General features: G+C 62.4%; 1 protein-coding gene across 1 annotated transcript; it reads right to left on the bottom strand.

Annotated features, from left to right (window-relative positions):
• Positions 1-390: 390 nt before the first annotated feature.
• HS1BP3 (HCLS1 binding protein 3) lies at positions 391-21,301 on the bottom strand. Its single transcript, XM_045844664.1, has 7 exons — positions 21,202-21,301; positions 18,019-18,184; positions 14,930-15,137; positions 14,419-14,626; positions 6,763-6,929; positions 5,071-5,206; positions 391-2,659 (listed from the first exon to the last, which is right to left on the bottom strand). Exons 1-7 carry the CDS (start codon positions 21,231-21,233, stop codon positions 2,401-2,403), a joined length of 1,176 nt encoding a protein of 391 aa, XP_045700620.1. The 5' UTR covers positions 21,234-21,301; the 3' UTR covers positions 391-2,400.
• Positions 21,302-23,657: the final 2,356 nt, after the last annotated feature.

Raw genomic sequence — 23,657 nt, 5'->3', positions numbered from 1 at the left:
GGGAGGTACCAGACCCTTAGTGACTGGACTGGTCTGAACAGGCGGGAGTGTGGAGGCCAGGACAGGTGTGTGTATGGACGGACAGGCGTGTGTACAGACGGATGGAGTGTCAAAGGGCCTCCTAGAGCAGTCTCCGCTCTGAGGAGACGGGAGCGAGCACTGGCAAAGGAAGGGTGTTCTTCCCAAACAGGTCCTGGCTGAGCAGTTACCGACCCCCTGACTCCCACCGGGCCTGGGCCCCGGGCCTCAGTTTACATCCTCCCCTTGCTTTCACCCCACCCGACCGGGCAGCAGTCAGGAGACCCTGGGTCCTACAGGGACTGGGAGCTCACTGTTGCCAAGACAACCCCCACTGCCCCTGGTGCAGAAAAGAGCCCCGCTAGCAAATGCTGGAATGAGCCACTGACACAGACTTTATTGCATGACTGGGCGCCACGGATTCGCCAGTAGGTCACAGACCCGTGGTGAAAGCCAGCTGCAGTTCGAGCACTGGAATCTGAGAAGCGTACGCCTTGGCCGAGGTGACCAGGGAGGACCAAGCCACCGAGGAGACCGGCTGGGCCTCAGTGGATAAACTTGCACTAGCGTGGCAGCCCCCATGGGCATCAGGCACCTGTTGGCTGCGCGCTCTGCTCCCACGTCACACATTGGTGGGAGGGGGCGTCCCGGAAAGGGCGGAGAGCTGGCATGGGGTACGGAGTTGAGAACAGGGCAGGAAAGAGCCCGGGCAGAGCGGGCCCATCACCCGTCACTCAACACTGCCTGCAGCCAGCAAGCCGGTGGGCAGGGCTGGGTGGGGCCTGAAGGCCCCGCAGTGCACGGGAGTGGCACCTGCTAATAGCCGGGGCTGAGGCTGTTGTTCCAGAGCCCGCTCAGGGCCTGGAGAGGCGGGGCCCTGGGAGCTGGGGTAAGGCAAAGAGGGGGAGGAACCAGCTCCCGGGCCCCAGAACTGCCTGCTCCCTCTCACTGTGGCAGAGGTGGAGGGTTGGGGATGGCCTTTTCCGGACTGGGCAGCTGACGGGGGTGAGCGAGACACACGCCAGACCAGATGGAGTGCCCCCACTACCCACAGGCCCTGGCACAGGGCAGGGACAGGTGACCAGGGGCTCCGACGGCAGCAAGCCCCCGGCCCGGGCCAGAGGGCCCCCCCCGCCCGGGGTTGGCTGTTGGCCCCAACTAGGAAAGGGCTGGAGTCCTCGTCCAGAACTCCCTTCCAATGCCTCTGTCAGGTAAGCCAGGGACAAGAGTGGTTGCATTTCATAAAAAACTTGTGTTTCACTAAAAACTAGGTCTGAACATGAAGAATATATGATAAAAAGGCATTCTCTGGTCCATTAAACATCACTCACTGAGGGTTTCCTGAGCACAGCCCCCGGCCCAGGCCCAGGCCCGTGAGCCAGGCGTGGGGGGCCCAGGGGAAGTCTAAGGCACTGGCCCTCCCCCAGGACAAGGCTCCTTCTCCCTGGGAAGGCAGCTCCCACTGTGCAAGGCCGGGGAGCACGTCCAGACCTGGAGGGCAGGGAAGGCCTGGCGGCACCTGCCACCGGACAGATGAGGCCTCGAAGCAGCAGCCGGAGAGCACCTGGCCCGAGTCTGCTCTGCGCAGGGGTGGGGGACACGCCGGGCCGGCCGAGCTCTGCAGGAGGCAGTGACCGCTCTGCTCAGCGCGGCACAGGTGTCACAGCCAGAGGCCCGAGGGGGGCCGTGGTCTGTCTGGCCAGGTCCTTCCCGGAAAGGGAGAGAGGCGGACCCGGCTTGTTGGGCCACCCACGGCCCAGAGCTGTAGGGCTGCGCCCCACATCCCTAAGGCTGGACACAGGGGAAAGTACCCTGCTTAGCACCTGGTGACCAGAAGCAACTCAGGGACACCCCACGCAGCCAGGCTCCTGCAGGCACCCACTCTGCACCCCTCCCCTGCGACACCCTCCCAGAGCTTACAGGCCCTGGAGCCATGCGGCTCAGAGACTCTGGTCCCCCCAGCCCCAGCCCAGGGTGGCAGACCCTCCCTCCTGCGCTGAGGTGGCGGAGCCGGTGGGTACGAGTGGACACAGAGCTTTCCTGCCCTGAGTGAGGCCCCCCTGGCTTCCCCCAGTCTTGGTCCATCCTTGGGGCCGGGCTCGTGGTTAGCGAGGTGTCCCTACATGCTCTCTCTCCACACGCACATGGCTGAGACAGCCGGGCTCAATTCCCATGGTTGTGACCTTCTCTCTGCACCCTGCAGCGTTCCATGACCCCACGGGCCAGAGAAAAGGGAGCAAGGGAGTAGAGGCGTCCTGTGCCCTGGCTGCCACCCTCCCTCCCCTGGGACAACAGGGCCTGGCCTGCAAGGCACAGCCCCCCTCACCCTGGGGGAGGGGCTGCCGGCCCAGGCCAGCTGGCAGCGAGGGGCAGGAGGGAGGGTCAGAAGAGGCTGGGGGCGGCCTGGCCAGGCGTGTCGTGGTCCCGGATGTACTGCAAGATGTCCATCTCGTCCATGGCTTGGATCTGCTGCTGCTGCCTCTGCTGCCCGGCCACGGCCTCAGGCGGGCCCGCTCTGGTGGGGACAGCTGGCTTTCTGGGTAGCGCTGGCTTAGCCGCCACTGGCGGCTTACGCTTTGGCTGGGGCTGGGGTTTGGTCTCAGCCCCCAGGTTCAGAATCTGGTCCAAGTCCTCTTCGACTCTAGGGAACCAGAGGGAGACGCCCTGAGCATGCCCCGCCCACAAAGAAGCAAGCTGCGGCGAGCAGAGCGCCCATTGTCAGGGCCCCTCCCGCACCCACCTCGGGTGGGAGTCGGCTTCCGAAGCTGGACGTCCCGGTTCGGACGCGGGCGCCGCCTCACGCCGACCAACCGCCCTCTCCGTCAGGTCTGCCCGCCCACAGCGCGGCTCTGTGGGCTGCATGGGCACCAGACAGAGCCCACCAAGGGCTCTACTTTGGCCCTGGACCTAACGGCCCACCCAAGAGGGGGGAGGGACAAAACTAAAGGCCACAGCTATGTAACGGTCACCAGGACCAGTCCCAGGTGCCGAGTGGCAGTTAAGAAAGGAGGACAAAGTCGGCCTCCACCCTCTTTGCCCGAGGGAGCTCCTGCCGCCAGCTCCCCAGGGAGGAACTCCATTCCTGGAGACCAGGCGCACAACGGAATCCATCCCACCACCCACCGCCCACCCATTAACAGCTGTCTCAGGGGTCAAGGCCATCCCAGGAGGCGCTATCCCAGGACACGCTGCTCCCGGCAACCTCAGCTCAGAAGTGCCCAGCTCCCTCCACGTGGCAGCCCTTCCGTGGGCAGCCCTGGGGCTCCTGCAGCCCCAGTGGAGTCTGGGTGCCCAGAAAAAGCTCTGTGAGGGATTGAGTCATCTATCCTCACGCAGGGGCCCTTGGGGAAGCAGAGCAGCAGCTGGAAGCTCGCGTCAGCTCAGGATTTACGACGCTTGGCAGAGCACTGACTCAGAACCAACAGAGGCTGGGTCTGCCCTGAGTGGGTGGGGTGGTCTTACTCAGGGTACAGGTGGCCGCACAGGTCCCCCTTTCCAGGCCCTCGATGCCCATCTGGGTCTCGAGTCACGGCTAGAACAGGTCCCAGCAACACAGTGAAGCGCTACGTGGTGTTCCCCACTCAGGCCACGCACATGTGCAGAGTGCTGCTGACCGCCGCCGCTGTTGCCCCCGCTGCCTGGCCGCAGAGACCCTCCGACGGTAACCCTCTGCACGCCCCCACAAGGGTGTTCTGTAGAACACAGGTCTGCAGGTGCCGGCGTCAGGGGTTTAGAACCCACGGCGCCAGGACGGTCCCACTGGAACCACCCCCTCCCCCCGCCCCAGGACAAGCTGAGCTCCGGAGGTGGCAGAGGCTCCCTGGGTGGGACGTGCCCTGTCGGGCCCTGCCACCCCCGGAGCTGAACCTGTTCTCCACCACCCTGCGCCTCAGTTTCTCCCTGAACACGTCCCAGCAATCCCTGCTTCCCCCGGCCTGCCAGGATGTCAGGGGTGAGCTCACAGGAGAAGAGTGAGCAGATGCCAGGGGCCGTGGGGAGATGTAAAGACAAGCCGTCCTGTGACTCAGGCCCGGCCGGCACTTAGAGAACCGTGTGACAGCTGCAGCTACTAATGAGGGTGCAAATGACAGCCTCCCGGGGCCACAGGCCTCCGTGCCACGTAATTGTTCCTGGAAAGAGGCAGCGTGGCTTCCCGCAAATCACAAAGCGTGGCCTGCACTCTGGGGGGCACGGGTGATGCCATGGAGAGATGCACTGGGCTAAGCACTCTCAGAGCGCAGCCGTAGGGGCCCCTGAAGCTGCTGCCCCAGCTGGGAGGCGGCTCTCCCAGCCTCTCATCCTCCGAGAGCTCAGAGGTTCCTGGACGCTGTGGGAGGACAGGATGCAGGCAGGTGGCCCTGGCTGCCAGCGCACTTGGGGGCTGGAGCTTTGGGCCACCTACCTCTTCCACACCCCACTTCCTGGAAAGCGGAGGTAACAGCGCCCATCCGGGGGGCAGTCGTGAGGTCGTGAGAGCTCGGTAAGGAAGGTCACGTGTGGAGAGCCCAGCAGGCTGCAGGGCCACGGCGAGCACTCCGTTAAGCAGTGGCTGTCAGCTCTGCACACGGTCTGCCCACCGCCCTCCACGTGACGGCTCAGGCCTCGCTCTCCCCTCCGTACGACCCGCTGACGGGACCCGCGGGGGACCAGCCGCTGCCCGGCACAGGTAGGTGCGTGTGGCTCCCTCCAGCGGGGCTGCACGCGGCCAGGCTGAGCGTATTGGTTCCCAAAACTGTTTATGCCAGTTATACTTGCTCTTGCAATTCAGTGACTTAATTATTATTCATGTGAGCTATTAAAATACGAGTGTGAAAGGAAGAGAAAAAGAGGCAGGCACACAGTTCTCTTTCTGGAAACCGCTGGGCTGCCGGACCCTGCCTTCCCTCACCAGGTCCCCAACACGGCCTTGGCCTTGGGGCCGGCGCCCGCCCACAGGGTCCCACCCCCAGAGACAAAGGCCAGTGAAGAGCTCCTTCCCGTGTTGGGACAGGTCTGCGGCTCTGTCCAGGCCCCTCTCGGGGCTGGCAAAGCACCGCTGAGGACAGGTGGTACCTGAACAGATCCTCGGCGGCCTCTCTGTGGCCCAGGCGGGCGGTGGGCCCTCCACTCGCACAGGCTGCCGGCAGCAGTAAGGGGTCACCCAGGGTGACGGCCCCGCCAAGGTCAGGATCGTCAAACAACTTCAGGGCTGCGGAGAGGACAGCAGCAGCCTGGTCAGAGGAAGTGCTGGCCCATCCTCAAGGACCCTGGGGGCGAGGAGTGGAGGTGGCTTGGCCCAGCCCGGCAAGAGCAGCTAGGGAGCGCCCTGGCTGGCGTAGCTCAGTGGATTGAGCGTGGGCTGTGAACCAAAGCATCGCAGGTTCTATTCCCAGCCAGGGCACATGCCTGGGTTGCAGGCCACGGCCCCCAGCAACCGCACATTAATGTTTCTCTCTCTCTCTCTCTCTCTGTCTCTCTCTCCCTTCCCTCTCTAAAAATAAATAAATAAAATCTTAAAAAAAAAAAAAAGAGCAGCCAGGGGGCAAGGCGGAACACAGAACCCGATGAATGGGGACAGGTGAGTGGAGGGCACAGGTGCTCATCAGGGCGGGCACATCTGTCTGCCCCGCCCCACTCCGCCACTCCTGCCTGCCACGGGGGTCTGGTCAGCAGACGGCACCCCTCAGTGCAAGTTCAGGTGGCCTTCCCAGCGCTCTTAGGAGGAAAAACCCTCGTTAGCTCCCGGACCTGGCCCAGCTGGACCTCTCAGCTCAGCCCCCGAGGCTGCACCCCACGTTCCCACAAGGGTTCATGAGCACCAACCGCTGGCCAAGGGCTGCTGCCTGCCTGCGGGGACGCGTGAGGAGCCGATGCCGTCCTCGCCACAGCCCCTGCCTGCCAGGGGCCCGGTGAGCCTCGACCCCTCCCCATCTCTGCTGCCCTCAGGAAAGGGGGCGGGGGCGTCTCCAGCTGGCACAGCCTCCTTTGGCAGCCCCCAGGCAACCTGCGCTGGCCCTTCAGGATCCAGCTGGAGTAGAGCCCCCATCCGACATCCCTCCTCCCCCGGGAAGCCTTCCCTGCTGCCCCCCACAGGCGCCGACTTCCTGCTGAGAGCCAGGCCTCTTGCAGTTGCTGGGAGACGTCCCGTCTCCCGCTGGGGACCCTGGGGCTGGACCATGTGTTACTCGTCCCAGCACGGAGCCCGGCCCTCGGTGGGTGGCCACCGAGCATTGGCCGAATCAATAGGTGATGCCAACTCCCGGCCCTGGAAGAGGACCCAGGTGGGTGACAAAGGTCAGGCTCCGGGACACGTGGAGAAGTCCTAAGGACGCCTGGCTTTCCCTTTCCCATCTCCGCCCAGAGCCTCCCGCAGGGTCTCCGAGGGCCTCTTGTCGGAGTCCTCACCCCGGAGTCGCAGAGTGCGCACCGGGGCGGTCAGCACCCACGCCCCTCCCGTGCCCATGCTGGCCCCGACCCACCCCCCTCAAGGCAGCAGAGCCGCTCCCCTCCCCCGCCCCAAGGGGGCATCAGAACCGACACGGGGCCCCAGGCTGGGAGAAACCGGGTGCGAGAGGGCGTCTGTCTGGCAGAGCTTCTCCACCAGCCAAGTCTCATCAGGTCGGGACGGGATGAGACCCAGGCTTCCCTCCCGCTCACACGCGGCAGGTCTGGAGCCACTCGTGGGGGCCAGTCTGGTCACCGGGGTGGGGCGGGGGGCGGGGAACACCTCGACCGACAGACGCACGCACACCGGGCCCCACTTACGGTCCCTGCGGGCCGTGTCCTCCGTGGGCCTCTGCGGGGAGAGCTTGCTGCTCGGGCGGAAGAGCCCCTCATCGGGGTCCGCCTCTTCGTCAAAGATGGTGAGCCGGGGCGAGGGTCTGGGCCTGGGCTTCACGGCCGCTTCCGGGCGTTTCTTGGGCTTCTTGGAGCTGGGGAGTCACGGACAGAGCCCCAGGTCAGGGAGTCTCAGGGCAGCCCCAGCACCGGGCCCAGGTGGCCCGGCCCCACCCACACAGGTGCCGGTGGGCCTGGGCTCGCATCCCAAAGGGGCTTCCAGAGGACCTGACACCGGACGTGGTGAGTCCCTGCTCCACGAGGTGGCCCGGCCCAGCCCTGTGCCCGGGGAACCGCCACCGTCTGGACCTGCGGGAGGAGGGGGCGGGTGTCCGGGCTACGCGGCCGGCTGCCACATGACCCCAGCCCTGCAGGGGATGCAGCTCCCAGGCCTGACTGCGTGGTTACAGGCCAGAGGCCCGGGTCTCCTCTAGGGGCTGCAGGGGCTGCCCGACCTTAGCGGCGCAACCCAGTCAAAACTTCAGTCCACGGGCAAACCCCACCTCCTTCAGGAAGACCCTCAGCTACTTCTACCCCACTAGGCTCTGTCACTCCTGGGGGCGGGGCGAGGTCCTGCTCTGGGCCAGACGCGGCCATGGGACTCCTGGAGGGGCAGGAGGGAAGCTTCGGGGCCTCGGGGGCGCTCTGGTCCCGGGCCCGGGGGGTGGGGGTGAGGGTTACTCAGTGCTCAGGCCACGCTCACGGGGCAAGGCGTGCACATCTGCTCATGCGTCACTGCAAGAGTTATGTGGCCAGCACACACACACACACAAACTCGGGTTCAGTTTATAACATGGTGACCCGGTCCCTGCTGCCGAGGCCCAAGCGAGCCATTTTAATCAGGTTCCTGCAAATGAGAATAAACTTTTTACTGGAAACAGCATTTCTGGTCCGCCTGCCTGCCTGCCTGGCAGGCAATTCCACTGGACGTAGGTCACCGCCGTCTGGGCTCGTGTTTGCACAACTCTGCCGCCGCTACACGGTGCCGAGGAGCCAGTTCTGCCCCCAAACAGTGGAACAGATTAACCAGCCGCAGATGAAAATAGCAGCAGGGTGGGTGCCGGAGGGCAAGGTGATCCCAGGCGACCGTCCATCCCCACAGCCTGGGTTTGGACGCCTGGTAGGATTGCAGGCCCCCAGCTGGGGTGGGGAGAAGCTACAGAAGCCGGGAATGCACCTGCTGGAAGGTCGCAGGATGGGGCACACCTCCTCGACCAGAGTCCGAGTCCCGGCTCCCTGGGCAGGCGAACAGTTTGGAGAGGCAAGGGGTCTGCTCGAGGCCACAGAGGAGGCAGGGGGACACCGTGACCAGAGCTGAGGGCAGCCGCAGTCACAAACTCTGCTCCCGCCCGTCCAAGTGCCTCGTGAGCTGGAACAAGACACTTGTCCAAGGGCACACGGTGGGAAAACGGCTCTGCCCGGCTGTGCCTGGGGGGATGGGGCCCACTCTGAAGACAGAGGTGGAGAGCAGAGACGGGGCGGGGGCAGGGGGCGGGGGGCTGTGCCAGGAAGCCCCAGGCAGCCTGTTCCCAGTTCTTTCTCTGTTCCGGGCACAAGCGGGCGGGCTCACGTCACAGGTCACCAGGGACACGTCTCTGCTCTGGCGCCAGCCACGGGCCCTGCCTGCGCTACTGGGAAAGCTGAGAGCAGCCTGGACTCCATCCCCACGGCAAGTGCTTTCCGGAACTGTGGCCACCCCCCCTCGAGGGATCAGGGCGGCCTGCCTTCCCTGGGACGTTGCCCTCTTCTGCTCCACGGACCCGGCAGAGCCGGTTCAGTTCTGGCGGCCCAGGGAGGTGGGCACCAAAGACGGGCCGTGGCTCTCGCAGAAGGCAGCTGGAGACGGTCCCCGCCAAGATCTCCAGCCCAGGGGCGAGCCCGGGAAGCTGGGTGTGAGGCCCTGTGGAATCCATGACCAGCTGGGTTCGGGGCCAGCCCGAGGCCTATAGGCTCTGCCTCCCTGCTGTCCCTGGGCGCCCTTCACCGGGCCCTGCTCCCGGGGCCGCAGGGACTGCGGCAGTGAGGGGCGCCAAGCCTGGCGGGGGCCCACCACCCCCAAGAGTAGCAGGCCCCAGAACAGCTCCTGGGGAAAACAAACTCACATCCTACCCAGCATAGGGACCCCGGTGGCTGGCAGGTGAGAAGCTTCCCCTGGACCAGAGACCAGAGGATGTGTGGGGCGAAGGGAACCCTCTGGAGAACAAAGGAAGCGGCCAGCGTGATTGATCATCTCTGGCGAAGCCACGCGGAGCCCGCGATCCCCCTTCCCACGCCTCCTCCTGGGTCTGCGTGCACAGGCGAGGCCCACCCGTCCTGCCGGGGGAGCTGTCCTCTGCAGCCGGGTGAGCCTTCTTGTGTTCCCCCCCTGGAGAGGCTTTTGGTTGGTTGCTGTCGTGAATCGAAATAAAGCCAGTCTAGGGCACTGTCTGTGCTTCACCCATGCCACCTGGGCCATCCTTCGTGCCCTTGACCAAGCAGCAAACACGGACCTCTGATAGCTGAGCCCCGGGGCCCTGTCCTGGCTGGTCCCCAAACTCCAGTCTGTGGTCCAGAGCAGATGCTCAATCAACACTGAGTGAAAAAAAATGGGTGGGTGCATGGATGCATGGATGGAAGGATAGGTGGACGGATGGATGACGGAAGGAAGGGGGGGATAAGAAGGACGGACAAATAAACAGATGGACAGAGAGGGTGACAGTGCATCTCTTAATCAGACTTATTTCTTCCTACTCCCCCGGGGAGGGGGCAGGGTGTAAAGACAGCGGGGCTCCCAGCACCACTCGAGACATCGGCCGTGTCTGGAAAGCCCCCCACTCCTTCCTGCCTCCTCCAAAGCTGCTCAGTCGCCTCGGTGGTCTCTCCACCAGCCCCTCCGCTGTTCTGTGAGCAGTTCGCCCCCTCACTACGACCTGGTGTTCCGGAAGCACCTGCCACACTCAAGAACCTATGCTAGGGGAGGCGGGCACAGAGCTGAGTGAGACCAGCCACTGTCCCCAGATCCTCAGAACCCAGCAGTCACAGATGCCAAGACCGGTCATTACCACGCAGGGCAGCAACTCCAGCACAGCTGGAGCACAGAGGAGGGCTTCCTGGAAGAGGTGACAGAGACGTGGGCAGCAGCCTAGGTGGGTGGGCTAAGGGTAGATGGGTGATTCAGACAGGGGGACCGAGAGACCTTCATTCCATCAGGGAAGTCTGTGTGACTTCCCCGGTGCCCAGGCAGCTTTGCTCCCGGTCCCTGGAAAAACGCTCAGAGCCGCTGCGTGAGGGGAGACGAGGTCAGCGAGAACATCAGAAGGCCAAGTGCTCAAGAGGTGGGGCTGCAGAAGTGACCCCCGGCAGAAGGGGTGTGACCAGGGTGCTGCCCGCTTTCTGACCTCAGGCTCAGGGCAGGCATTTCACGGGGGAGGCGAGGCTCTGTTTCCAAGCCCAGGCTCTTCCCCTCACTCCCAGGTCGTGTGCACGTGGACGCAGGCTGGACGCAGGCTGCACACAGGGGCTACGGCGCCGGCACCCCCAAGTCTCCCTCCATGCCTCCCCCTCGCTGTCTACCCAGCTATCTGCAGGAAGCACTGCCTGGCTCTGCCTTCCAAAGAAACGTCCAGCTTCAGCGCTCGGGTCCTGGCACGGCCCAGGGCGCTGGCTCCCGTCCTCTGAGCTGAGTGTGGGAAGTGCAGACTTACAGGAAGGCGCGTGCCTGTGTGCGGGAACCAGCCTGTCCCTAGGGCAGGGGACAGCCCGCAGGGACCCGGGGCCTGGAGGGCTCCCTCTGCACTTGGGGAAGAGGTGGGGGCACTGCAGACAAGGTTTGAAAAAGCAGAGAGGCCTTCCCGACAGAGGGTGTGGAGTCCGTAAAGAACCCCTCACATTCCGAGCTGCACAGCCAAGGCCGCCAGCAGAGGCTTCCGGGACCCTGACCTGGAGCAGACATCCTGGGGGGCGGGGGGGGCATTATTCCAAGGAATAACCATCCCAACATGGAAAAAGTTGCTCACTGCCTGTGAGAGCAAAAACCTACAAAAAACAGTGTCCCCAGGCAGGAGCCTGGTGGTGCCACATGCAACACACTGACCCTACCAGTTAACTACCACGGAGTAAGAGCAGAAAAGTCTATTTACTGATCTGGAGAAACCAAGTATATAAACTAAAAAGGCAAATTATGCAATGGCACATGGGGCACAATCCCATTTTGGCATTAAAACAAGAATAACCAAAAGTATATATTTGCCACCTTCGTGGCAAAAGAACTGTTAACTGTGTTTTCAATTTTCATATACACATCGTATATTATTCAAGCTACAATTAAAAATGTTCCTAGCAGAGTATTTCCAGCAGAAAGCAGGACTATTATGGCAGAACTGCGTCTTAAAACAGTGAAGTCTCAAAAATAGAAACTTAAACATGAAAACTATGTGCGACACGGCAAGCGACCGCGAGGGGACACGGTGAAAACGAAGTACATAAAAAGGCGCACGGGTTAACGTCTGCAGCTACGTAGGTAGCACTGGGACAGGCGCGCACAAACCCCCGCACAGATACGCGAGCAGAGTGTCGGCATGGGCCAGTGAGGGCTTTTTCTATTTTTAAGCGCTTTCTACTAGTGTTGCAACTCGTCTTTTCCCTAATCAAAACCAGGTTTAAAAGACAAAGAAAAAAGCCCCGCCGGTCCCTGCTCCGGGCTTTGTGCGGGCGGCTCCGACCTTCCAGCAGCCCTGCGGTGGAGCAACAGCGCCCCCGCGCGGCCGCAGCAGGGAAGGCCGAGGCCGGAGTCAGGTCTAGCAGGGCGCTCCGAGGTGGGGCGCGGGTGCAGCTGGGAAGGCCCGGCTGCCATCTGCAGAGGAACTGAGGGCACAGGATGGAGAAATACTCCATCTACGGCATACGTCATCTGCAAAGAGCATCACGTTCCCCACCCAAGGACAGGGTGGGCGGTACTGTGCAAGAGCAAGAAAGTCAACAGGCCCACCTGGGCGTACCGGGAGAGGGCAGGGGAAGTCTGACTTCAAGGTGCTACGCTGCCACACACCAGGCTCTGGGCAAGTCCCCACTCCACTCTGTCCTCGATGTCCCCATCTGTGCAAGGGGGGTAATCCTGGGGTCCTGCCCAGCTCTCAGACGCTGGAAGACTGGAATTGGGGGACAGCACGGGGAGGTGCAGCCTGCGTCCACTCACGAGACCGGCGAGGGAGGGGGAGAACTAGGCTGGGAAACAGAGGGACTCCCCTCCCCTGTGGCCTGCCCGACTCTGCTCTCGGTGGCTGCATGAATGCGGAGGAGCTTCTCAGCTCCAAACATCAGCTTCCTCGCACACAGGGAGGCCGGGCCGAGGTCAGCTCCCCTTTCCCAGGCCAGACCCATGGTGGGCCTGAAAGCCACCGGCGACGCATCGTGGCCTTTTCCGCAACCTCTCAGAAAAGTTAGTTATTTCTTATCCCGATGAGGTGACAGCACTGACTGTTGTCACACGGGTCATTCAACGAAACACTGGCAGAAGGTCTTAAACCTCTGGGATCCCTTCTGGTGCTGAGCTTTCCTGGGATTCAGGAGTGACGTCCCGGAGTGCAAAGCCAGGGCCAGCGCTGGGGACAGGTGGCCCTGGGATGGCCCACACTCCACCCCCCGACAATCTGCTACTGGAGCAAGGAGGAGAACCCCAGGTGGCCCATGCCAGCCCCGGGGAGCATTTTCCTACCCAAAAAAGGAGCCGCTCTGCTAGTCATGCCCCCCGCCAAAGGCTGGCACACACCGCCCCAGCCTGTCCCGGCCCGGCCCTGAGGGCGGTAGCCTAGAACAACAGAAGAGCGCAAGTTTACACAAAGCCCTCGTCTGACCAAAATAAAGCCCAAGACGGGCCTGCGGCTTGTGCAAGACTGATAAGGGGGGATCGTGACAGATTTCTCCTGACTTGGACTGGCCACCCTGGCTGCTGCTCTCACAGGGCCGGGTGCTGGGCTCCAGGACAAGGCCGGCCGTGGAGGGCCAGGGGTGGAGGGCCCGACTCCTGGGCACCGAGGGGCTGCAGGGCGACCGGCTCCAGGGCCGTCTCCCCGAGCACCCAGGCACCTTCTCCGAGGATGGCCCCCTCCCCCAGGCTGGTCCCACACCGGCCCACAGCCCCGACGGCCGCACCTGCCCCTCTGGCTGTTTCACTTGCCCTGGACCCCGCCTGACTTCTCACCAGCTCCTGATTGGAACAGTCCCCGCAGACAGGCCGCCCTCGGCCATCGAATGAACTTCAGAGAGCCCCACGGGAGCTGAGAGAACGTCACCCGGGGCCTGCGGTCCGACTCTGTGGAGGTGGTGGGGCAGAGGGCCGGGGCCGTGGAAAGAGCTAAGCGCCAACATTTATGTGAATCCAAACGTCGCAAGAGCACCAAGAGACAGAGGCTACTGTCACCCTATTTTTGCTACCGGAAACTACAGGAAAGGGATCAGCTGCCAGGGGAACGTGGCCGGGAAATGGCAGAGCAGGGACTCGAACCCAGGCAGACTGGCTCCACAGCCCAGGACCTCACACTTGGTAGGACTTTCAGTCCCATTATTCACCCGCTGTCTGTTCTCAGGCCCAGTAGTTGGCCTCCGTTTCTTCCATCTGTAAAATGGGGTAACAGCTGCTTTCAGGGCACCAATGAGACACGTACGCCAAGTGCAAAATACAGTGCCCAGCTCCAAGCAGGCCCACCTAGTTTCTTGTGCGTCTGGGCCAAGAGGAGGCAGTGAGGGCTCCAGGTGGCCGAGTCCGTCTGTCCCCGTCCCCTGCTTCTGGTTGGGAGGTCCTGCCCAAACAGCTCAGCCTGGGCCTGCCAGGGGAGGGGGCTTGGGGGCAGATGTCTGGCTCTCTAGTCCCGTCTGGCCTACGACCCCACCCCTGGCACAGGGTGGTCCGTGAGGTGTGGGCTCAGGAGCAGCTCCCTACTCAGGGGGCCAGGAAAGGACAGAAGCCGGACATAGTCCAACAGGGACCACCAAGACCGCAGCTGGCTTGCCTCTTCGCCAGCCAGTGGGGGTGTGCACATGTGTGTGCCTGCAAGTGCTGGCCTGTGTGTGCATACGTGTAAAGGAGACACACTCTCCTGGCTGGAGACCCTGGGCTCACCGCACCCCCTTGAATCGCACTGCTGCACCGCTGGCAGCTTTTGGGTCACCAGTTCCCTCCACCCGCGTGATTCAGGGACCCTTACGACTGGCCTGTGGGGCGGTGGCGGGGCCGAGATGTATGGGGCTGCTTTCTAGACAGTGAGCCACCCTGCAGGGAGCTCATCACGTGAGTCACAGGCCGGCCCAGCGGTTCAGGCAGCCTGGGCTTCCGAGCTGTTGGGGAGGCAGCTCTGCCAGGCCTCAGTGCAGAGCCAGGGAGTGTCGGTGGGGGGCCACCCTGCGGGCAGGGAGGGGCAGGTGACAGCTGAGCTCAGCCCCAAAGACACGAGGAGGATGGAGCAGGCAGCCGGTTCCCCCAGTGTACCAGGCCACACAGGGCGAGGGCCCAGGGAGTGGGGAGGGGAAGGGGCCTCATGCTCCCCGAGGGAAGGGAGGAGCTGTCCCCAGAGAGTCTGGAACCCGCCAGGAGGGGGCGGGGAGACCTACCGCATGATGCCCAGAGGGTCCAGGGCCTCCTCCTCTTCTGAGGACTTCTCTGCACCCTCATCCTTCTGGCCTGGGCTGGGCGGCCCCTCCGCTTGCTCCTGCTGCTGGAAGAAGTCGAAAGCCTCCCCAGCATCCGCTGCGTGGTTGTCTGTGTCCAGGACAGAGACCTCTCTGCTGGTGAGGTCCGCAGCCCCCGGAGATCTGGTGCCTGTGAGGGAGCAGCAGCAGAGCCGCTGACCAGGAGTCCTCAGACCAGGATGCCGGTCTGGGTGGGTGGGGGAAGCGGGGCTCCCTGTGCCTGTTGCAGCCCCCCTCCCCTCTCCCCCCTGCCCAGGGCTGGCAGCACCAGGGAAGCCTGGAGCAGAGCGCTTTCAAGTGGGAGCCTCAGAGCACAGTGCAGACAGCAGCTCCAGGTCTCTGTGGCCCAGGGCCCGTCTGCGGCCCAGGGACCGTTGAGGCCTCGCTCTGGGCCAGGGGAGACCTCAGGGCTTAGGGGCAGAACCTCGGGTACCTAAGAATTCCAGCAGCTCCTGGCTGCCCGCGAGTTCGGCATCCTTGGCGACGCAGCGCAGAATCTCGTCGAACACAGCTCTCCTTTCCCGGATGTCGGACTCCCCTACGAACAGGACCTTCCTGGGGAGCGGGGGAAGGCTGGCCGAGGGGTAGCGGCTGCTCAGTTTCTGGTAAAACTCCTCAATCTCGCTGTACTTTTTGGAGACCTGGGTGAGAGAAGCACAGAGTTTCCTGAGTGCAGAGAGGGTGCCCCTCCTCTGACCCCCGCCAGAGGCCCCGGGAGGGCTGGGCTCTGCGGACTCACAGGACCAGGTGCCTCGGGCCCGGCCGGGTGGCTCCCTCCTGACCCTCCGCCCAGCTCCCTGCCTCAGGCTCTGCTCATTAACCTCCTCCTCAAAGGCAGGTTCAGTTGTGAAAGTCTCTGTGGCCCAAAGGAAAGGTGCGACCTCCTCGGTGGGCTCCCTGGGCCCTGCCTGTCATAGGTCTGGGTGGTGACATTCGATGTAGGGGCCCCGGCTGGCAGGTGGCCATGGCTGCCACTTCCACTCTAGGCCTCTGGTGCACTGGTGACATGGCCCCACGGCCTGGCTGGCAGGTCGTCTCCCTGCAACGACGTGAGTTGCCTTTCTCAGCACCGACCTCTGGATAGCTCCCCTGGGAACTGGCAACAGTCTTCGGTGGTGCAGAGCCAGACGCTGCCAAGTTAGTTCCTCTGCCACTGGCCAGGACCGGTCTGTGCACTGGGGCCTTGAGGGAGCAGGCCGGGGCTCCTGCTGGCCATGAGAAGGTGGTCCTGGGCCATCCGAGTCACCCTGGGGTGGCGCTGAGCTTCCCACGGAGTCCCGGGGTTCGAGGGAACAGAGGAGGCCGAGGGAGCGGTGCTGGGAGCTGAGGTGGGACTCTGGTTTGGGCGCCCCAGTGGGGTGGGGGGCAGGCAGCCAGTGTCACTGCCCCGCACCCCTCTGACCTCAGTGTGGGGGTCTGCGGAGCCAGCAGAGTAGGGGTGTCCACTAAACCCCAAGCCAATACAGTGCCCCTTCCCAGAGGCTGGTGTAAGCAGGGGTGTCCAGTGGGCATCTCTGGGCCACACTGGAAGAAGAGCTGTCTTGGGCCACCCATTAACTACATTGTGACAGGTAGTCACAAAACAATCTCATCATGTTTTAAGCAAATGTACGATTTTGTGTTGGGCTGCATTCACAGACATCCTGGGTCACACGCAGCCGGTGAGCTGCAGATTGGACACCCCTGAACAGTGCGCAATAAAAGTCAGATTTATGTTAAAACACGTACGTCCTCTTGAGGAGTAAAATAAAAAATGGTCGTTCTTTTTTTTTTTTTTTAGGTGAATCATGAAACTTCAGAGATTCCTAGATCTTCTGGGAAGCAAAGGTGTTCTCCGTGGCCCTCACTGGTGCATGCACACGCACGCCCCACAGGGCGCAGGTGCCACCACTGGTCAGGAAGCGGTGGCACAGGTGTGACGTGGGAGGTGTCAAGGACGTCCTCAGGCACACCCTCGCACGAGAGGCTGGCCCTCTGCACAGCAGTCGGCAGGTGGGTGGGGCGCCCCTCGGGGATCCCAGAATGCCGCTCTCCACGAGGCCCCGGGGACTCTGACCTCAGAGGTCCCCCCTCCCTGTTCCTGACCCTGGAGACGGCTGTGCTGGCCTCCACCTGCCTGCAGAGCAAAGCAGGCCCAGCACTACCACCGCCTTCCGCTGTGGTTCTCAGCCAGGGCCAGTCCAAGAGCACACAACAGACACCGGGCTGTTTCAGATGCTTCCCATGACGTGTTAGCTGTCCCTTGACAAGAGATTCGTGCTGTGAGTTTTTCTCTCTTAGAATTTGGTGTCTCTTGTAGTTGGTCCTCAGAGCCAGCCGCTCACTGCCTCCCTCTCCGTCTTGGCTGCCAGGCGGTGAGAACTCCTGTGAGCAAACCGCAGCCGGCGGCTCCTGCTGGGCCGCAGGGTTCCTGCTCATCTCGCCTCTACCTCCCAGTCCCGTGGCCTGTCTCTACTGGTCATGGCTCCGGGCCCTTTTACAAGAAGCCAAAGGTTAGAACGAAAGAGTCTGGGACCTCTCCCCCCTCTCAAAGTTCCATCCTTCCTTGGCTCCTGTGTCTCCACGACACTCCTGTCCTTCCTTCGGACTCTGGGGAGCGGCTCCTCCTCCCTGGCTGCGGCTGATCTGGGGGGTCCCCACGGTTCCCTCCTCAGCCCCTCCCTCCACACTCCGCACCCATTTTCTGGGCCCCTTCATCCACTCCCAGACTTTGGACATCACTTCCAAGCGGATGCCTCCCAAACCTGCGTCTCAGGCCCGCGCTTGTCCTGCTCCCCACCCTCCAGCGTCCCCTGGGCGGACACTTCACACTCGACACGTCCTGAGACCTGCCTCTCCACCTGCGCTCTAATCTCAGTCGGCGGAAGCAGTCAGTCGGAAACTGGAACTATTTTCACCTCCGCCCCTCCCTTCCTTGCAGGGGCACAGCCGGCTCCCAGCCCCGCAGGGGGGGCCTCACTGTATTAGCCTCGTAGCTGGGCCCCCTGCCCGTTCCTTCCAATCCCACTCCACTCTCCCACCGGACCGGCCAGTGAAAAGCAATCACTCCCACGCCTAACACTCTCCCGAGGCTACAAGAGCAGCTAAGCCCCCACCCACCTCCAATGACTCGGATCCATCACCTTCTCCTACTCCATCCGGGACGATACTCAGTCGCGCACAGCTCCCCCCTACACACAACACCATTTCTAGCCTTTGCTTAAGGCTGCACCCTCCGTCTGGACCCCCATCCCCCTTCCGCCCCCGCTGAGCCCCACCTACTCTGAACACAGCCCAGTGCTCACCTCTTCTGAGAAGTCGTCCAGATCCCTCTCCCTAGGGTGGGTCAGGTGCCCCCTTTCTGTTCCCCCAGCCCCCCACAGACTGTAAGGATCTGATTGGCTCGGTCCCCGCAGGCTCTGGCCCTGAGTGGCGCCTGCTCCCTTACGCTCCCCTTGTTACCTGGTGGTAGGTGTGTTTGCCCACCTGGACCCCCGGACCCAGGGCACCCTCGGGAGCATCCCGGAAGAGCCCCCAGCTCACCAAGAACTGCACGACATCCTCGGGCCGGTGCTTGGCCGACTTGAACGCAGCCAGCCGGGTGACCGCCAGGATCTGGTACTCCACGTGCCCCGACATCATGCCGCCCCGCACCTCCTGGTGCTGGGGCACCGTCAGGTCGAGGCCCGTGTGCGCATTCTGGACTTGCCTGCCGAAGGGAAAGAAGGCAGAGGAAGCTCAAGTTCGAGTCAGCAGGCTTCTCGAGTGAAACGCTGGCAGGACCGCAGGCGGGGTGGCTCAGCAGGCCTGGGCGCGAGGCTGCTCCGCGGCCGTCCCCCGGGGTCACGGCTCCGGGTCTCCAGCCCTGCCACCCGCCAGGCCCTCAGAGAGCCTGGCTTCCCTGGCCTGAGCCCTGTCTTTGGGTCGTTCCGGGACAAAGGGCTGTTCCCAGCAGGAGAACAGGGGAGAGCAGAGAAAGGGGGGCTCGTGGAAGGGAAGGTCACGGACGGCTGCACGTCTTACGCACACTCAGCGCGCAGGCTCCTGCAGGTTGGGGGTGTGGCTTCCCGGGGGCTCGTTCACACCGAGGGAAGTAGTGCCTGGTCTGTGCGCACCATGCGGGAGGGAAACTGCGCCAGGGATCTGGGGGGAGGCTCATGCCTTCGGCTGCCCAGAGGGCAGCAGAGCGGCCTCGCAGCCTGCCCAGCGTGGGGAGGTGGAGAGGGCACCGGGGGCTGAGCCCTCCTCAGGCCTGGGCCCCCGAGAGGCGCCGAGAAGGTCACTGTCAGCAAAACACTGCAGCTCTCGGAGAACCTGTAAATGCTACGCAAGCACGCGGACTGGGATGCAGGGCAGAGAAGCTAGGAAAAAGCCAGACGTGTCTTCATCCCGTGTGAGGGTAACGCAGACCCAGGCACACAACCATACCCTAAATCACACAAACACCTATGGCACAGTGTGCGGGGAACATCACCAGGGTGGAGACCTACTGTGCGCCGGGCCAGACTTCCAGAACTCAGGAAAGGGGAGGCCCCGAGGGGGAGGGGGGACTCGGGGCTAAAACTGAGCCCAGGGCAAGGCCCCTTCCGCCTCTGGAATTGTACCCCAACCCAGCAGGTGACATCCGGCCCCCAGCACTGTTTCCACACGGACCCCTCCCATGCCCACAGTAGGCGTGTGACAGTCACCGAGGTGACGCGGTGTCACCAACTGGCGAGGACCACTGCCACACGCCTACATATGAAGTGTGTATACACACTCACCAACCACAGAAATCTCCACACACGCAATCACCTCATGGGCGGGTATGAAGCACAATGTAAGAAACACGGGTCCCTTAGGAAGGACCTGGGCGACCCTGCCTTCAGTCGGGAGGGGAGTAAGCCCTCGCGTCCGCGTGCGAGAGGGAAAAACACGCCTAACAAATCGGTGCTGGTTTCCTTTCGCCAGTAACCGCACGGCACTCCCACCCTCACGGCGCCGAGTGCAGCCGGCTGCTCCTAGCGCTGCGGGTGGGCAGTACGGGCAGGAGTGCCAGACAGCAAGGCAGGACCGAGGGTGGGAGGCGTGACCGTGGCTGGACTGCCGTAGCCTCTGTCCCGAGGACCTTGCCCATGCCAGTCACTCCGCCTCCCGCAGACCTGAACTAAGGCGCTGCTCCTGGGGCCCACATAGAGACAGAGAAACAGGCACAGAAAAGGAGTCGCAGGTTCTTGGTCTCAGCCGGTCAGAGGCAGGGGCAGGGTTCACTCCCAGACTGTCCCTCCCCACTGCCTGGCACCTCCGGTTGGTACCAGGCACAAGGGAGGCTGTCAGTGAAGACCTGCTGAGTGAATGGAGGGGTGAGTATGTGTGGGGTGACCGTGGGAGACCCGGCCTCGCCTTTGCCCTTACCCTGCAGGCAGCCCCCACCCCCGCCGGGGTTTGCTGGTGCCTGGCAGCAAGGCCCCTCTTCTCACCATGAACTTGGGACTTCATCACCAGCACCCGTGTCTGGGAACAAGCCCCGTGTGGGTGGCCTCACAGCCCGTCCCAAGCAGCCAGCATCAAAGTCACATCGGCCTGCCAGTGGCTGAGACGGGTGCCGGCTGCTGGCCCTGCCCATACCTGCCCACCCCAAACCCCGTTCCTGCAGAAAAGGAAACTGAGGCTCAGCGAGAGGAGGTGACGTAGGTGGCACCAGGGAAACCTGCCAATGAGGCTGTGACCTGCAACCTGGCTGCATCATGCGGAGGAGACTAAGCAGGCTCTCACATTAGGGTTTACCCTTAAAGAATCCTGTTTTTCTAGACCTGGAATCACGGGGAAGTTCCGTTGCAGCTGGAAAAATAACAGCTGCGCGGGTAACACACTCGTTTATGTAACAAAATGGTCATCTCTGCCCAAGATCTTGTGTAGGGGCAACAGGGTGGAGTATATGGAAATACCCGAAGTGAGTCACACTACAGATGCTGAGGAGAGAGAAAGCGGAGTAAAAGCGTGTCTAGACCAGCCTTTCCAGGTCCACCTTGCATTGGGTCCTCCAGGTCTGGAGCAGGGTGGGTGCCTGCCACATCCAGGGTCCCCCAAGTCCTTTGCGATGACTTGCACTTTTCGCGAGCCACCTCCTTGAGCAGCTGCCCCCTCTCCTCACCCCTTCCCTGGGAATGTCCACTCGCTCTTCCTCCAGGACGTGGCCTCATTGACCCCCTCAGAAGCCTGGCTACGGTCCGGCACTGCGTTCCCATGGCAACCTGTACTTACTAACCCTAGCACTTGGGAGTCCGCGTTCATTTCTCCGTTTCGCTCCGCACCCCGCAGGGCTGGGCCTTGTCTGCTTCATCCCCTTCCCCAGTGCAGAGCACCTGACCCCACACACGGTGAGCACTGATGAGATGCAGGACAAATTTTTGTGCCAAAAAGAAATGAACATAGGTCGGCAGGGGAAGGAGGGCAGGAGAGTCCCCTCCCACTGGGTCTTGAGTGAGCTCGTCACCCTGTAGAGCCTTCAGTTTTTCCATCTGTAGTACGGGGACACTGGATGCCGCCCACCTCTCCCGCAGGGCGGTGGAGGGGCACAGCCCAGATAAACCGCCAGAGCGCAGCAGGGGCCTGACGGCGGCGGTTTCCCCCTGGGTCGGCCGCCTGCGCCTGCTGCTCCGCCCAGGCGCAGGCGGCCGCGGATCACGCGCATCGAGACTCCACCTTGTGCAAGACGCCGCATCGGGGCGCCGGGGTCTGGCTCACCTGGAGGTGACGAGCACCGGCGGGGACTGCATGACGGCGGCGACTTGGGGCGGGGCGCGCAGTCACGGGATCCGCAGGCGCAAGGCGTCGCCTTGTCCCCGCCCCGCGAGCACTGCGGGACTCCGGCACTAGCCCGCCCTCTAGTGTCTAGTGGGCTGGGCCAGAGGCGGATGTTCACTGCCAGGTCTTTCGGAAACTCCCGCTCTGCACCCCTTACGCCTCTAGGCGTCCTTGTGCTGGGTGGGGCCCAGTATCCAGAGCCAACAGGGTGGCTAGGAGGTGCGCAAGGAAAGGAAGCCCGTCGGCAACCCAACGTCTTCATTTGCACCTGTTGTCCTCGCGATGTCAGCAATGTTATGGAACTGAAAGAGTTCCTCCACCCAGCGCCAGCAGAGCCAGACACTAAACGCTGAGAATTGCACTGAAGGAAGATTGGCTATTTTATTATGAATGGCACCGCCCAGGAGAACAGAAAACTAATACTCAAAAGCCCAACTCCCTGATGGTGTGGAGGTTACAGATTATATAGGACAAAGTCACAAGACACCACGGGTTAAGGGGTTCCAAGTGGTGCTAGGAGCTAAGTGCTCAGAGGAAAGTGAGGGTAATAAATCGTTTCTTTAGGTCTTGAGGACAGTTTTGAGTCTGTCTCTGCGACCCTCTGACTGGTTTCATGGGAAAGAAGCTGGTGGTGGTTGTGGGCGGGGGTGCCTTCCCATCTTAGGGCTCCAGAGCGGAAACATAAAGTTATCTTTAGGCTGCCAGAGTTCCAGACCTGTGACCGTTAGGTCCAGCTACTGTCTTCTGCTGCCTTGTGGGTTGCTGATTATCCAGATATAATCAGAGAGAGAGAGAGAGAGAGAGAGCCCGCTAGGATTTCTAGAGCTAGGATTTACAGCTAAATGTAATCACTCATCAGGATGCTTGATTTGCTGGTGTCACTCTTAGGATGCCCAGAGGGTCCTTGTTCAAAGGGTAAATTATCTGGTCTCCCTCCCCTTGCAGAAACTGTTGGGGAAACACTGTAACCAGTGCTCATGGCCCTAGGGATGCTCTGAGAGGTGTTAGGAGAGTCAAATGAGGGAACATAGAACTCAGCAACAGGATAAACTGGACCCCTTTGTGGGGGGTCAGCTAAAGGACCAACAGCCTGCCCCCAGAGGCCTCCCCTGGCTTTCCTGAAGGAGGCCAACAGGGGCATTCCGAACAAAAGCTCCGAAACTGCCTATCTCTCCCCTCCCAGTGCTTTAAAAAACATTATCTTGATAGCTGTTAGAAAGGTAAGGAAGATTGTGTTCAAGACTGTTGCAGCAGGAGTGGATAAGTTTCCACTCTGAACGTGGCAGGGACACGTGGGGTTTGCAGCCAAGGAGCAGTATGGGGGTCAGTGATGGCAACTACTGGGGGAGACAGCAAGGGGTGGGGTGGGGGGGCTTGCTAGCTGGACTTGCGGGAGTCTTGCTGAAGGCAGGCAGAGGGCTCAGAGGTCAAAGGTGGGGAAAGAGGAACTCAGTGATCGGATATCCAGGACGATCAGATATCTATCCAGGGTGGGGGATTCTTTCTAAGCTGACTCAGCGGCATTCCTGATAAGACTGAGCCTGGCAGGCGGAAGAGGGAGAGGGGCAAAGGTCAAGGCCAAGGTCTATATTGGAGAAGAGGGCTCAGAGAAGTCTGAAGTGTGGTCAAAGAGAGAGTCTGTCACCCAAAGCTTCCGGGGGCCACTCACACGCTGCCTGTTCTTGTGCAGTCCTCGCTTTCCAGGTGCCCTCCTGCGCCAGCCCTTCCTCCCCAAGGACACTCCCTCCCCGGCCTGCCCCCTACCCTCCGGGAAGAGGAGGTCGGGCTTCTGCTTGGCTGCATTTTCCCAAAACACCAGCTTCGCGTCCCGACCCCACCACCCTGGCACTTAGGTCGACAAACTTCCCACCACCTCTTTGCAACCCCCGGTGACACACTCAGCTCGGGGCCAGGCTCGGGGCGGCGTTTAGTCAGTGGGAGTGTTTGTGCCAAGCAGCTGAATAGACTGGACTCCCTGCTCTGTTTCTTCTGCTGGTTGGACTGCCTCACAGAACGACTCTCCTCCCTCTCTCACCGGCTTTGCTACCCGTTCCTCCACCCACTCACTCGTCAATGTCCACGAGCCAGGCCTCTGCTCCAGGCCCCGCGGAGGCTCAGGAGCGTCTCCGTGAAAGGACGCCCAGCCCGGTGCTCTCCAGCGTGTGCCGAGGGGCCTGCAGCCTCCAACACGCCCTTCCCGCCCCTTCCTCCAGGTTTCCGCAACCCCCTGCTGTCTGCTCACTGGCTGTGCCTGGCCTGCCTCTGGTGACTGCCTTTGGGCCACGGCTGGGTCAGGGCCATGGGGTCCCCGGGCCAGCCCACCTTGGTAGGGGGCGTAGAGGCAGAGGCAGAGGCATGCAGGATGCGATGGGCCTTCTCATAGCGGACTCGCCTCC

This window comes from Phyllostomus hastatus, unplaced genomic scaffold (genome assembly GCF_019186645.2).
Source record: "Phyllostomus hastatus isolate PE091 unplaced genomic scaffold, TTU_PhHast_1.1 phas_contig_402, whole genome shotgun sequence".
NCBI lineage: Eukaryota > Metazoa > Chordata > Mammalia > Chiroptera > Phyllostomidae > Phyllostomus > Phyllostomus hastatus.
Note: the sequence above shows the minus strand (reverse complement) of the source record. Positions and strands in the feature narration are given on the sequence as shown.